General features: G+C 36.8%; 1 protein-coding gene across 2 annotated transcripts in view; it reads right to left on the bottom strand.

Annotated features, from left to right (window-relative positions):
• Luzp2 (leucine zipper protein 2) overlaps nucleotides 1–14881 on the bottom strand; it is a 433644-nt gene that overhangs the window by 205317 nt on the left and 213446 nt on the right. Inside the window, exons 2-4 of one of the 2 annotated variants that reach the window (NM_178705.5) lie at nucleotides 10702–10819; nucleotides 5456–5526; nucleotides 222–303 (exon numbers count right to left, since the gene is read on the bottom strand). In NM_178705.5, the coding sequence (NP_848820.4) occupies nucleotides 222–303; nucleotides 5456–5526; nucleotides 10702–10819 (271 nt within the window). The remainder of the gene's footprint in view (nucleotides 1–221; nucleotides 304–5455; nucleotides 5527–10701; nucleotides 10820–14881) is intronic. The other variant, XM_006540826.4, reaches the window with a different exon arrangement.

The following is a 14881-nucleotide window of genomic DNA, read 5'->3' as shown; positions in this document are numbered from 1 at the left end:
ATAGTTCATATTGTTGTTCCACCTATAGGGTTGCAGACCCCTTCAGCTCCTTGGGTGCTCTTTCTGACAAAGTATTATACTGATCAAAATGACTGAAACTTCTGTTATGGTGAGTTTACTTTTATGTTTTAAGCTGTATCTGTATAGTGCTGTGAGAAAAAGAAGAAATGAATTCTCAGACCCAAAGCTAATAGGCACAGAAGAAACACAAACACACTCACTGTGGCCTGGTGCTTCTCTGCTTTCTCAGATGTCTCTTTAAGCTGATTCTGCAGGGCTTCCTGGAGAGACTTCATTTCTTCCCTAGGTTAGTAGATAAAAGAGGAAAGGGGCAATATCATAAGATTTTTGATGAACTTTACAGAAAGAAGGTTGTATATCTAGCTACATTTAAGGAGTAGTTAATTATAAATATGAAAAGCTACAGAGATACAAAAAGATGCATCTAAATACACTAGTAACAAGGGACTGGCTTTCATGAAAAAACTAAAAGCTGGTTATATTTAAGGGAAATTGTCTTTTATAAGAATCCCACAGTGTGAGTCAATGTGAACGATGAAATATGTTCAATCAACTCAATGTACTAATTTGAATTGGAAAGTTAATTTCACTAACAGCATGTAGGGCATGAACATGCTGGGTCAAAAGTCATTATAGACTTCTGAAAGACATTGTTGTACCTTTCTGATCATCATAATTTATTAATTTTATAGAATTTTGGCTTATATATACTTTATATTCCTGAGAATTTTTTATGGAATCATAAGAGAAAGAAATTTAGTTATAACTATGATTTCACAGGCACAGGAAAGAAATATATGATTATACATGCATAAACATTGTGCTCCAATATCATTAGCATGCATGGAATATGCCTTATATAAAAGCAGAGGTAGGTGGAGAAAAACAAATATCACAGTGTCTCTCATATCCATAATTTAAGTCAAGAAAGGTTCTCAGTGTAAGAGTTGGCAAGATTAGCAGACGATAGTAATACAGTGAATATGAATGAAGTATGATGTGTGTGTGTGTGTATGTTTGTGTGTGATTGTGAATGTTATGATGGAAGACATTATCTTATATGCTAAATAAAAATTGGTATTTTCTGAATTCCTCTTAGGAACTTAGAATCCATGCATATTAGATTCATAATATTTTCTTGCTTTGACTTGATTTTTATCATCCAAAATATCATCTCAAAAATATTAGATTATAGTATTGTGTGCATGTGTGTACAATAGAGTGCACATATATGATATATGACCATGCCTAGAGAAGCTGTCCAAAGTCAACAGCAACAAAGAAGAGCACTATTCTATATCATGAGAACCAAAAATGTTAAAATTCTGCAATTGATTGTGGGGAAACTAGCTGTGTTAATTTGTATACGTGATAAAGTTCCCTCCTTATAAATTTCTTTATTTAAAACTGGGCACAATAATATGGCCATTTTGTAGGTTTGTGGCAAAGTTTAAATGAGCTAAATGTTTAGCCCAAAGCCTGGAAATACAAATTACTTATTCTACAGCAGTTAAACAAACAAACAAAAACCCAACCCTGTTGAGACTTCTTGTACACTGTTGTTTTAGCAGGATGCCCCACTAGATGGGGCCTTACTTTTCCTCTGTGGGAGCATCCTGTGTCTTCTAGATTTCTGCTCTAGGTACTGTGATCATGCAAATTTAAGAGAGAGAGAGAGAGAGAGAGAGAGAGAGAGAGAGAGAGAGAGAGAGAGAGAGAGAGAGAGAGAGAGAAACTGAGAGACCAAGACAGAGACACAGAGAGAATACATTTGGAATCTTTCATTGTCAACCTGTCCAAATTCTTCTTAATTCATAGTCTAAATCTAATTTCTAGCTTTCTTGGGGAGAGTTACATCTATAAACACTTAAGTGTGGAAAAACAGAATTTTACAAAGAGATTTTGTGACATAATTAAATATTATGATAATATATAAATATTAACTACAAAATAACATAAAATAAAACATGATTGTATGCAATAGATATGCATATATTATCTCTCAAATCAAAGTATAATATCAAATCAAAGTATGATATCAAATCAAAATATGATAACAGTGTCTTATAGATAACTGGTGAACAAAGGGGTGGTAGCATTGTGTCCATAGCATATGCACTCTCACCTCTAGGAATGCATTATACTACTTCTACTGAGACAGAAAACAGAAGGAAGGAAGAGTGCTAGGGAGGAAAGAAGGCAAGGGTCTTCAAGTACAGACTGAAATATGAATTATACATTACATGAAATAACTTACTTTTCATTCTAGATTTTATATTCAAACTATCCATTGCTAGTTTTAAACAACAAATAATATATTTAACAAAATTCTATTATGGAAGATATGGGAATAAAAATAGTTTGTACTCTGGTATCTAAAGGTGAATAAGGAACAAGACGAAGCATCAATGATACATACCTGTTAATGAAAGTCAGAGGAAAGGCCTGGAGGGAATGCTAGTAGTTCAAAGCACATATTCCTCATGCAGAAAGACCTAGGTGCGGTTCCCAGCACTTGCGTTGTGACTCACAACCATCCATAACTCAAGTTCTAGGGGACAAGCTGCCTTTCTTCTGACTTCTATAGGAACTAGTTATGTATGTGGTACATATAGATACACATAGCAAAACACTATGCAATAAAATACATAAACATATATAAATAAAACATTTTTAAATGGTAGAAGCAAGAATTCTTTGCGTATCTATGTAGCGCAGAGCTACTAACTGATGGAGAGCTAGGTCTTACACCTACTAACCAACTGTCATCCCACTTTCTTCTGTCTCCCTTAGCCAGTCCACTGCTCTCACAGACTTACAGTTTCTATGCTGCAAGAGAGATGCTTCCAGGCTTGCTTGCTTCAGGACGATTTGATGATACAATCAGACCTGGCTGCTTCACAGCCCCTCTGGTGCAGAGCTGAATCCCTAGTTCTAATAGCGAGTGGGTCCTGTGACAGAGTCAGGATGGTCACGTGCTCGGCTATGTTAGTACAGGTTTCCATATTGTGCAAGCATTGGGAAGCTTCTTTGTGTAGTATTTCCTTTATATTTTCCTCTCAGCAAGACAGGAATTTCAGGCGGTGATGAACTGGTACGTCAGTCAGTAACTTACAGAGGAAAAATCTTGCCATTCCCCAATCTTCCTTCCAGTTTCGAGAGAACATGCCACTAGTCAATACTCTTACAGTTCTCCGAGTCCTTGTTGCCTCTAATAACCCTTCCCTCTACCCAGCAGAGAAAACAAAGTATGGTTTGCCATTTACTCTTAACACATTTCAGGACAAACATAGGATCATTTCTCTGCTTCCATCATTTTAGTAATGATACAGTGTTGATTAATATCTCTCTATCAACCCCAGGGTCTTCTGGGAATACTCTCCAGGCTGTTATATATTTTTAAAATGTACTATTCAATAGTCAGTATAGGTTTACAACTCACCTATCTATTAATGTCATTATCAGGTACTTATCATCTATTTAAACTCTATTATTTTCCTCCATCTCTTTCATACAACACACCTATTTCTTGGTCTCTATTGTTAGAAATACCCCCACCCACCCACACACACTCACTTATCTTTTCACATAACTGTATATGGATACCTCATATCAGCTAGATTCATGTAAAATTTGTCCCAGATACATAGAAATACTCTATTAATTTGTTATCTATTCATGAAAGGAATTCCGGTTCATTCAATTTGGTTTTGAAGAAGTTATCTACAGCTATGGATAAAGTTTACTGAGATGCGGGTTTTAATGGTAGACACAAAATAAGTAATTTATTTTCAATATGTTTTCTAATTAAACTGAAATTTCAGTACCAGTACATCTGCTTTATTTCATCTTTTTGTTGGGACAGATGTTCAGTCATCTTAGAACTTGAGGGTAATGTACAAGTGTATACTGCATAGATGTAATGACATTCTTTCACATGTTATTACAAACAGATAGATATCTAAGAAAACATAGTCCAAAGCGGAGTATTACACTTTTCCTCATCTTTATCATACACCAGGCAACTTACCTGTATGTCCTGTATGATAAAAGCTAAATTATCTGACACAGCATGATTCTTACAGAAGTAAGTCTTCCTTTCCTAGTCTTCCCTGTCCTCTAGGAAGCATGGCTACCCTACTGTTGACATCTTCTTTTCATCCTAAGTGGAGTTGGCATAACTATTCTCCTGAAATTAAATGATCCCTCCCTGAACAGCTACCCACTGTGAGATCTAACCTGAGCCACCCCTCAATTTTTTTTTGCCTCAGACCAAGTTCTCTCCAGCTTCGTTAATCACTGACATCTGACTTGAGTTATTCAGACATTATTTTTGTGCGTTTAAAATTTTTTTATTCAGTTGCTTTGATTAAGATGAAATGATTTGTTAAATTAATAATTTCCACAATTTTTAGTTTATTTTATCAAACAATTAAACCCTTTGTTGACATTTTTTTCTAGAAAAAATAGATTGTTGAATTGTTCTTCAATAGGTATCACAAACTTTCCCTTTTTTTAACTGAAATATTATCATTTTTACCAAATTCTATCAACTCCAAACCCTTCAACCACCCTAGTAGAATGGGGAGACTATTAAACTACACACTTCTAAGAGGTCGGTGTTTTTAGGTTCATTAAAATTCCTTTATTATGGAACAGATATTAAGATAATTAGCTTTGTTTTGCAAATGAGAAACCCAAAACACACAGAGGTTAAAATTCAGTCTACACATCACCCAAACAGTAAGTGGCTGAGGTGATAAACTGCCAAGTCTGTAGCTTATTGTCTTTTGCTAAAAGAAATTGTGAAAATGACAATACAGGATATAAAATTATTTTAATATTAGCATCTAATAATGAAAAGCACACTCATCATTGCAGATAATAAAGAGTAACACATGACATTGATATTTTAACCACATTATTGACCTGGCCTGAAAGCATGTCACTGTCAATTACAAGCTTGAGAGTCAATATGTAAGATCAGCAGTGGAGACCCAGGCTGATGTCAAGACTTAAATCAGGGATTTGTTCTGTTACTTGATATGTGTAATATTTTTGCACAGCTTTTCGCCCGCTGATCAAAAAGCCAACACAGCATGGAATTATGGAGACATTGAATTTGATCATTATTTTAGAATTCAAATCCCAAGAATATAGATCTCAGCAATTTACTTAACTGCTTCTAGCCTAACTCATTTGCCCAGTTGCTGTCTAAAATCTAGATCTATGGTATGAGAGAATTATTTGCAAAAAGTCCAGTATAAATCTCACATGCACCCAAGTGTACACAAGAAGAAAAGTTCATACATTGTAGTGGGTTCTGGTAAACTCCCTGGCTGTATTTTACGAGCTTGGCAGAAACAGAGGGGGTAGGGAGGGGTAGGGAAGAAGTCAAAAGAGAATAGAAACTAATAAAGAGCTCCTTTCTTACCTTTGTCTCTGGCCTAACTCCAGAAGCTTCTGCACATCGGTTTTGGAAGATTGCTCATCATTTTTCAAAGACTGAAGGAGAAATGAGGAAAAGTCATCTTATTAAGATAAAATATTGTCATTGCTATTCACTTGTATTAATTTTGTCTATACTTAGTATCAGGTTTGAAGGCAGTTGGTTTATTGAGTGAAGATATGAAAGTGGGTCCCCTCGAGTATTGATGGGGCCAAGGATGTACACAGGGACTCCTGACGCACAGTAGGGCATTTTCACCTCTTAGTACACAAATAGGTTTGAGTTGAGGCTCACCAGCTATTGGAGAAAATAATATCCTGCAAATACCTCATTTCCTTTTTAAAGAGAATCTTTACAATTTTTATTTTGGGTGTGTGTCTGTGTGCTCACGTGATGTGTGTGTTGTCAAACATGTGATGGTGCAGGTGTGCAGGTCAGTGGACTGCTTTGTGAAGTTAGTACTATTCCAGATTTACATGTGTTCCAAACATGAAACTCTAGCCACTAGGCTTGTTTGGCAAGTACCTTAACACACTGAGCTATCTCTCATGTGCTCCTCAGTCTCGTTATAAATGAAATAAAAAAAAATACCGTTGCTAGTTCATTTAATGTTTGTCCTCTAATTTGAATTAGTTCTCCTGTAGTTCCACCAAACAGAAGGCCTCATAGAAAACTTGACTGCATAGGTCAGGGAATAAGCTGATTGAAGTTGAAAGCAGTTAAAGGCACATGCTTGTTCATTCATGTCTATGTCTTACTTCTAAGTAATGTTTTAGGACACATAAAGACAGAGGACCAGATAACTTTATGACTTGTCATTATACATAGGTATTAAGAAAATAATATATGACACTCCAGTCATTATTACTTATATACTTGTAAATTAAAGATTCAGAGGCCATAAATGAGACCAGAAATGCTCCCCGGGTGCTTCTTATACAAGGATCTTACATATTAAACCTTTCCTAATAACTTGTTTATTTATACCCAGTAAACTGTTTATTAGAGTAACCTGTCATATTTGATATGGAAAGTTTAAATAAAGAAGCAATAACAGTTTCTACAGAGTAGCTGTGAATTGTGGAAAATGACAACAGTGTAGCAGTGAGTGTATTGTTCCTTAATGTTTATTTAACAGACAACCTATCCTGAATTATGCAAAGACTTGTAGAGCATGCTGCTGGTGTTCAACGGAGAACTTTAATACAGTGTTAGCTTTACCAGAGATACCTAGGGGCTGAGCTGACAATGACTAACTGAGAGTATCTCTAGGAAGTATTCAGTAAGCAGTGCTCTATGTATTTAGGGAAAACAGTTTCTCCTAACAGACAAAGAGGGCAGTATAAGTAATTAAAGTGGGAAATCTCAATATTCAGAAGACTGACTGATCAACGTACATCATGGATCCACCTGGAGAGATCAAAAAGTCAGCCCTATGATCTCTTCATTTAATAAAATAGTTAGAGAATGCATAAGGGGACATTTTCATTTACGAGTTAAATCAGATGAGGGGAGGAAGAAATTTAAAATGTGTTATGTATTATTGTCCATTGACTACATTTGGGTTGTTTTGAAGAAAATTCAGATTAAAAAGTCAGAGGACTCTACTAAAAATTGTTTCAAAACAAAAACAAAAGCAAAAACCCTAGACATAAAGGTAGGGATATAAGTAAGTAGAGTGTGTCATTCAAGTTATGATTCAATTACTGGCTATACACATAGTTCAACAATAAGAAGACAAGGGATCAGATAGATAACTTGTGGGACACCTATTTCACTTAGTTACTTTGTCTTCAGCAACATCCAGTGAAGAATATACAGTTATTTCATGATGATTTTTACTCTTTTAGTGATAGTAAGATAGATTTACCAGCTTATTGATTAACATACTTATTGATCATCCTATATTCTTCTTCCACACAGGAAAAAATTATGAAAAGTAAGCACCTGGAAATCTATTTTCAAAAGTTAAGATTTCCTGCTTTTTATACTTTACATTAAAAAAACAAACAAACAAATGAATTTACAGAACAAACAAAAAAATCTAAGAGGAGCTGGATAGAGTAGTTAAGAGCACTCTCTCTTCTTGTAGAGGACCAGGGTTTGGTTCAAAGCACCCAGAAGGAGGCTAATAACTATCTGTAGCTCCAGTTCCAAGAAATCTAACACCCTCTTCTGGCTTCCATGTGTACTGCATGCAAATAGTGTCCAGGATATGTGCAGGCAAAACATTCATTCATAAAAATTAAGCAGACAAACAAATAAATACTTTTAAGACATAAGAAAAAACTAAAAAAGGAAATGTTAGTAAATTACTAAAGTAAATATATAAGAAATACATGTGTGATGTATTGAGGAACTCTGTTATCTGGACAGGACATGCCTGTTATCTTGAATGCAGAATGACTGTGATTACTTCCAATCAATTTACCCAAAATTGAGCCTAATAACGTCACCTTATTGAAGACAGGACATGTTTTTAATTCAGTTCAGCAGCTGGTAGAGTGTCTGCCTGGCATGTGGAAATCTCCAGGTTCTAGCTCCAGTACTATTTAAACAAATGCACATAGTAGGATGCACATGTGATCCCAAAACTAAGGAGGCATGGGGATGAGAAGTACACATTCATCACTGACTCCATAGCAAGCTCAAGGTCAGCATGAGAGCTATAGTGCATCTGAAAAGCCAGCAAGCCAAATAACCGAATTTGTCTAAGGTTAATGAGAGAGGGTAGATGCTTGTAGCCCATGCCTTGGCTCATCTCCATACTCTTGTAATTAGCTTCAATTTAACTCATTAGTTCACCAAGAAAAATCACAAGAGCAGTATTGAGTATATCTATATAAAAGAATTATATCATGCAATGCCACCGAAGAATTTAGAATATGTAGGTGAATGCAATGAGTAAAGTCAGACATTAAAGTACTATTTTTTGTCCTATACTATGTGGGATAGTTTTGGTGGGCAGTTGCTAGGTCTCTAAGTGGGATGCATAGACATTTTGTTCATATTTTGTCAGAAAAATTCACCTAACACAGTTATATATTCATTTACTTTAAGTTTGAAATCCAATGTAATCCTTTGTTTATGAAAATGACTTACATTCTGTAATATACTTATGCATTCACTCTTTATTTTATAATGAAAGCAATACCAGGCTAATTTTATGGAGAATTTTCTAAAAGTATTTGCTAAGATAAACGATGGAAAACACCGTGTGTGGTGGAATGTACCACAAAACAATAATCCCACTTCCCCCCACCCCCCCGAAAAAAATCATTTTCAAAGTTGTAACAGCATTTCAGGGAGTATTTTTATCTTTTCAAAAAATATAGCTCCATACAAATCCTTCTAAAGCAACATTCTAGTTTATAAGGAGACACTTTGATTTAGGAAACAGTCCTGGGAACACTAATCACTGACCACTCCAGGGCATTTCACCATATGCTGGAGATACGATACGCTCCTGTGCCAGGTGCTCCATCCCCCTGAGAACAGACAGGTGTCTTGATTATTCCCCCCAGGCTTGTTTACCTGTTAATTTTCTTCACAGTAATATGTGTCTTGGCTTTCCCAAGTAAAAGAAAATCGATCCATAGCATCGTGAATCCTCCTATTTAGTTTTCCAAATGCCCGGATGCATAACACCATTTTCCATGAATTGTGCAGTCCTCCAACCTGTCACTATGTCCTACATGACAGTGGCTAGTTTTAACTCTTTCAACGTGTACCACAACTTTTGCAACATGAATTTAAATAAGTTCAAATTCAGGCATTACTTACCTGTATACTCGTTCTAAACATTGCATTGCCAGCTCTAAAGGAAGATTGGTGTTCATGTGTAAATTAGATATGAGCTATGGAAAGATAACCCAACATATGAGCTGGACCAAAGTCAATGAACTAGTGCCTGACTGTGCCATCAAATCAATGGCATCAACATTTCACAAAGACCTTGAGGATCAAGATAATATGCAGCCTGATTTCTGTGGAAAGATTCTGAAGCAAAACAGCTTACATTTAAACTCTAGAGTCCTACTGAGTTTCAAAAGCAAATAACTTTCTCTAGACAATATTGCTTACGCAAGAAACATCACATCAAGATTACTATCTCCCACATTTATTAAAAGAATTACATCATGGAATGCCACCAAGGAATTTAGTTTATGGTATATACTCAGTGAATACAATCTGAAAAGTCCTACTTCAAAGTACTGCTCTGTGTCTCACCATGTTGTGTCTCAGGATGTTTTTACCTTTGTGCATGTATTATGGCTTCTTGTTTTGTGTTTGTATTGAATTCTTGTGGGTTTGGACATGTGTGTATTTGCATCTGTAAGTGTTTCTTTCTGTTTCTCCTTCAGCCCCCTCCCATCTCTTTGTTTTTGTCCTATTTTGATTAGCTTGTTTTATATTATACTTTATTTTATTATTCTCTCTTATATTGTTTTCTCCCAAGAGACAGAAGGGGTGAATCTTGATGGGAGGAGAGTTAGGTGAGAACCTGGAAGAGTCAGGGTAGCAGGAAACAGAATATATTGTATAAAAAATAAATTTTTCAAAAAATTAAAAAATGTATGTTCACAGGAAAAAAACAAATTGCTATCAGGTGTTTTAAAAAGATTTTTAGCTGGGAGGTGGTGGTATATGCCTTTAATCCCATCACTTGGGAGACAAAGGCAGGGAGATCTGGTCTACAGAGTGAGTTCCAGGATAGGCAAGGTTACATAGAGAATCCTGGTCTTGAAAAAACAAAATTCAACTGCCCCATAAGATTTTTTTTTAAACCTGAAATAGAACTTTCTTTTGTTTTGTCTTGTTTTAAACATGGTAGTCTCTTTTGTATGACATTTATCCATTTCTATAAAGAAGTTGTTCAAAGGATATTTAGAGCTGTCCAAGGGAAAAATCTAAAATTCTCTTCCAAATCTCTCATTCCTATAATACCTTTCCATCATTTTATAATAAGAAGAACACAGGGGTCAAATTGATCTTGGAAGCTGGGAGGAACTGATGGATTTTGCCAAACATAGTTTTCTTCTTTTGATGTTTGAAAACTGCAGGTCTCTGAACTATTTCAAAGCCTATTTTATTTCAAAGTTCAAATAATAATAAATAATAACTGGAATGGTCAAGCCCAGAGATGTAGAGAAAATTGTTTAAAAATGCATATCAGTCCCATGGGAATGAATGAACTCCTCTGCTGCTGTAAACATTAGTGTCCAACTCACCTGAAGGTTCACTTTGATCCCATCCAGTTCTCTGGATGTCTTTGTCAGCTGCCGCAGGACTGTGCTACGCTCCTTAAAGACTTCCTTCAGCTGCTTCTCTAGCTCTTCATAGTCCTGTCTAACACAGAAAAAAGGGTGTGAGAGCCCTCTACACACTTCCATTCGGCCTCAGGCAGAATCAGAAAGCCCAAGAGTTTCAGGAAACTCGACTGAAACTTTAATGGGCATTTCTACATTAAAGACTTCAAGTACAGAGAGAACTATTCAGACTGAGGATTCCCAAGGCAGTATTTCTATGCATGCAAATTTAGTTTACCAGGTTTAGTTTAGAAAGAAGATAGTTTCCACAATTTCACTATTTTTTTTCTAGGCACTTAATATTTGTTGCAAGAGAAGGGGTTTGGGGGAACTCTCTCAGAAACTTAGGTAGGTTTTTATACTGAGAAATACACTTAAGGGTAGAGCCAGATAGAAAGCAGGGACACTGCTTCCATCCTTAGTCCACAGAGAAGAAAACTGGAGAGAAATGAACTCTCTTTCAAACATGTCCAAGAACCACTACTGCATTTTAAAGGCATGATAAGGAAAGGAAAATCATTATGAAAGTCAGGAGATAAACACAGAAATTCCAGTGAACCTTGGACAAAAGGTGAAGTTTCTATACAATTGAAGTATGCATGATTTGTCTGTGCGTATTTGTGAGCTTGCATGGCAAGAAAAACCATTGAAAACAAACCAAAACCAACCAATCTCTCCCCCAACACCCAAATCCTATGCCTAATAGAATGATTAATTGGAACACATAAGAGAACAACAACAACAAATCCAAGGAAGAGTTCCTAAGAAAACACAAAGGATATATATATGGTAGTATATATGAATTAGTGAGACAATGGGAGAAAGTGCTGGTAAATCTATCAGTGACAATAAAGGTAATTTAAATGAAAAAACGTCAGCTGTAAAGCCCAGATGAAAGTGAAAATCCGGTTGCTAGCCATAAGAAAATATGAGAAGAGTGGGGGAAAGATGCCAGCTTTTGGAGTAAGACTCAGGTACTCATTTGGAGACTAAGGAGTTTAACTAAATATGTCTAGTTAGGTGGGGACAAGGTCAGATTTGTGATTTAAAAAGTTTTCCCTGTCCAAAGATTTGAGAGTGAAGCTGTTCAAGAATGAGATGTAGACAAAGAATCCAACAATCAGCAGTCCAGGCTAGAGTCCCTGACCACATTAGATGCAAATAAATAGTGAGCCTATGACTGGCTTTCATACATCAGAAGAAATAAAATGAATATGAAACGTGCTCTTGTAAATTATTTTGCTTTTATTTGCCCTTTGGATAGATATGGAGGTTAGTAATGATGCCATGTTTCAGATTTCAGGAACGAGCCTTTCACCAAGAATTTCACAGAGTGTAGTGAAATGTGGTTGTATTCAGTTGTAAACTTGCAGAAATGAGTACTGACCTTTCTTTCCTTTTCTTTTTAAATATTTTATTTATTTATGTACTTATATATTTATTTATTTAAAACTCCAGATTTTATTCACCTCACGGTTTGCCCTCTGACTGTTTCACATCCCATACCTCCTCCCGTCCCCTGTCTCCCCCCCTACTCCCACCCCCACCAAACCTCTAAACTCTCTGAGCGTCCAGTCTCTTGAGGGTTAGGTGCATCTTCTCTAACTAAACTCAGACCTGGCAGTCCTCTGATGTATATGTGTTGGAGACCTCATATCAGCTGGTGTATGTTGCTGGTTGGTGGTCCAGTGTCTTAGAGATCTCTGAGGTCCAGGTTAATTGAGGCTTCTGGTCCTGCTACAGGGTTGCCCTCCTCCTCAGCTTCTTCCAGCTTTCCCCTAATTCAACCACAGGGGTCAGCAGCTTCTGTTCATGGGTTGGGTGAAAATACCTGCATCTGACTCTTTCAGCTGCTTGTTGGGTCTTTCAGAGGGCAGTCATGATGGTTCCCTTTTTGTGAGTGCTCCATAGCCTCAGTAATAGTGTCAGGCCTTGGGACTTCCCTTTGAGCTGGATTCCAGTTTGGGCCTGTCACTGAACCTTCTTTTCCTCAGGCTCCTCTGCATTTCCATCCCTACAGTTCTTTCAGACAGGAACAATTATGAGTCAGTCATTTGACTGTGAGATGGCAACCCCATCCCTCACTTCATGCCCCGTCTTTCTGCAGGAGGTGGGCTCTACAACTTTCCTCTTCTCAATGTAGGGCATTTCATCTAATGTCCCTCCCTTTGAGTCCTGAGAGTCTCTCACCTGACAATGAAGCCAAACATATACAATGGAGAACAGAAAGCATCTATCAACAAATGTTGCTGGTCTAACTAGCTGCTGATATATAGTAAAATGAAATTATACCTATATTTGTTACCTTGCACAAATCTCAAGTCCAAGTGGATCAAGAACCTCAACATAAAACCAGATGCACTGAATCCTATAATACGAGAGAAAGTGGGAAGGAACCTTGAACTCATTGGCACAGGGGAAAATTTTCTTTTTTTTTTTTTTTTTTTTTACTGTTGTAAATCTTTATTTTTTTTTCCATTTTTTATTAGGTATTTAGCTCATTTACATTTCCAATGCTATACCAAAAGTCCCCCTTACCCACCCACCCCCACTCCCCTACCCACCCACTCCCCCCCTTTGGCACTGGCGTTCCCCTGTACCGGGGCACACAAAGTCTGCGTGTCCAATGGGCCTCTCTTTCCAGTGATGGCCGACTAGGCCATCTTTTGATACATATGCAGCTAGAGTCAAGAGCTCAGGGGTACTGGTTAGTTCATAAATTTTCTATACAGAAATTTTCTAAATTGAAAACTGGAACCTCATGAAACTAGAAAGCTTCTGTAAGGCTTTATGTGAAGACATAGCCAATAAGACAATCTGGCAACCTACAGATTAGGAAAAAATCTACACTAACACCACATCTTATAGAGGGCTAATATTCTTAATATGTAACGAACTCAAGAAACTAACCACCAAAAAACCGAACAATCCAATCAAAAAAACGAGATATAGAACTAAATGGAGAATTCAAAACAGAAGAATCTCAAATGACTGAGAAACACCTAAAGAAATGTTCAGAGTGCTTTGTAATCAGAGAAATGCAAATCAAAATGACCCTGAGATTCCATCTTACACCAATCAGAATGGCTAAGATCAAAACTTCAGGTGACAAACACGTTGGCAAGGATGTGGAGAAAGGAACACTCCTCCATTGCTGGTGGGATGGCAAACTGGTATAAACACTCTGGAAATCAATCTGAAGGTTCCTCAGAACATTGGAACTAGTTTTACCTGAAGACCCAGATATACCACTCTTGGGCATATACCCAAAAGATGCCCCACCATGCCAAAGGGGCACATGGTTCCTCTATGTTCATAGCTACCTTGTTTGTGATAGCCAGAAGCTGGAAACAACTCAGATGTCTCATGACAGAAGAATGGGTACAGAAAATGTGGTTCATTTACACAATGGAATACTACTCAGCTATTAAAAATGAAGACATCTGAGTTTTACAGGCAAATGCATAAAACTAGAAAATATCATCCCGAGTGAGGTAACTCAGACCCAAAATGATATGCATGGTGTGTACTCACTAATAAGTCAAAAATATGCAGAATACCGAAGATACAGTCACAGAACTAAAAAAAAAAAAAAATCAACAAGCTGAAGGGCCCAAGTGAGGATGCCTAAGTCCCACTTGGGGAAGGGGGAGGAAAAAGCAACAGAAAGGGGGGAGTGAGGGAGGGATTTGGGTTGTAAAGGAGATGGGGGGGGGACATGATCTAATATTGGGTGGGCAAAAAGGACTGAAGCCCTGACAGCCAGCAGAAAGAATGGAAACAGGCAACCTTGTGAGGTAAGAGGTTGGGGGAACCCTTGAGAGTACTGACCTTTCTGAATGTCAGTTTGTCTGTAACAACAACAAAAACAAAAACAACAAAGATACTGGCTTCATACACTTTTGTGCTAAATTGTGTAGTTTATACAAAGCTTTGACCCCAATTCAAATAATATGAGGTTTTAAAAATGAGTAATGTCATTACTCCTGGGTGTTCTGCCAAATTACAGAAGAATAATTTGCATTATGGAGTTTATCACTGTTTAGCAAATTTATTTCATCTAGAATATGTTTCAGTGACAATTTTTAAATTTTTTTTTAAT

The sequence above is a fragment of the Mus musculus genome, chromosome 7, assembly GCF_000001635.26.
Source record: "Mus musculus strain C57BL/6J chromosome 7, GRCm38.p6 C57BL/6J".
Classification (NCBI taxonomy): domain Eukaryota; kingdom Metazoa; phylum Chordata; class Mammalia; order Rodentia; family Muridae; genus Mus; species Mus musculus.
Note: the sequence above shows the minus strand (reverse complement) of the source record. Positions and strands in the feature narration are given on the sequence as shown.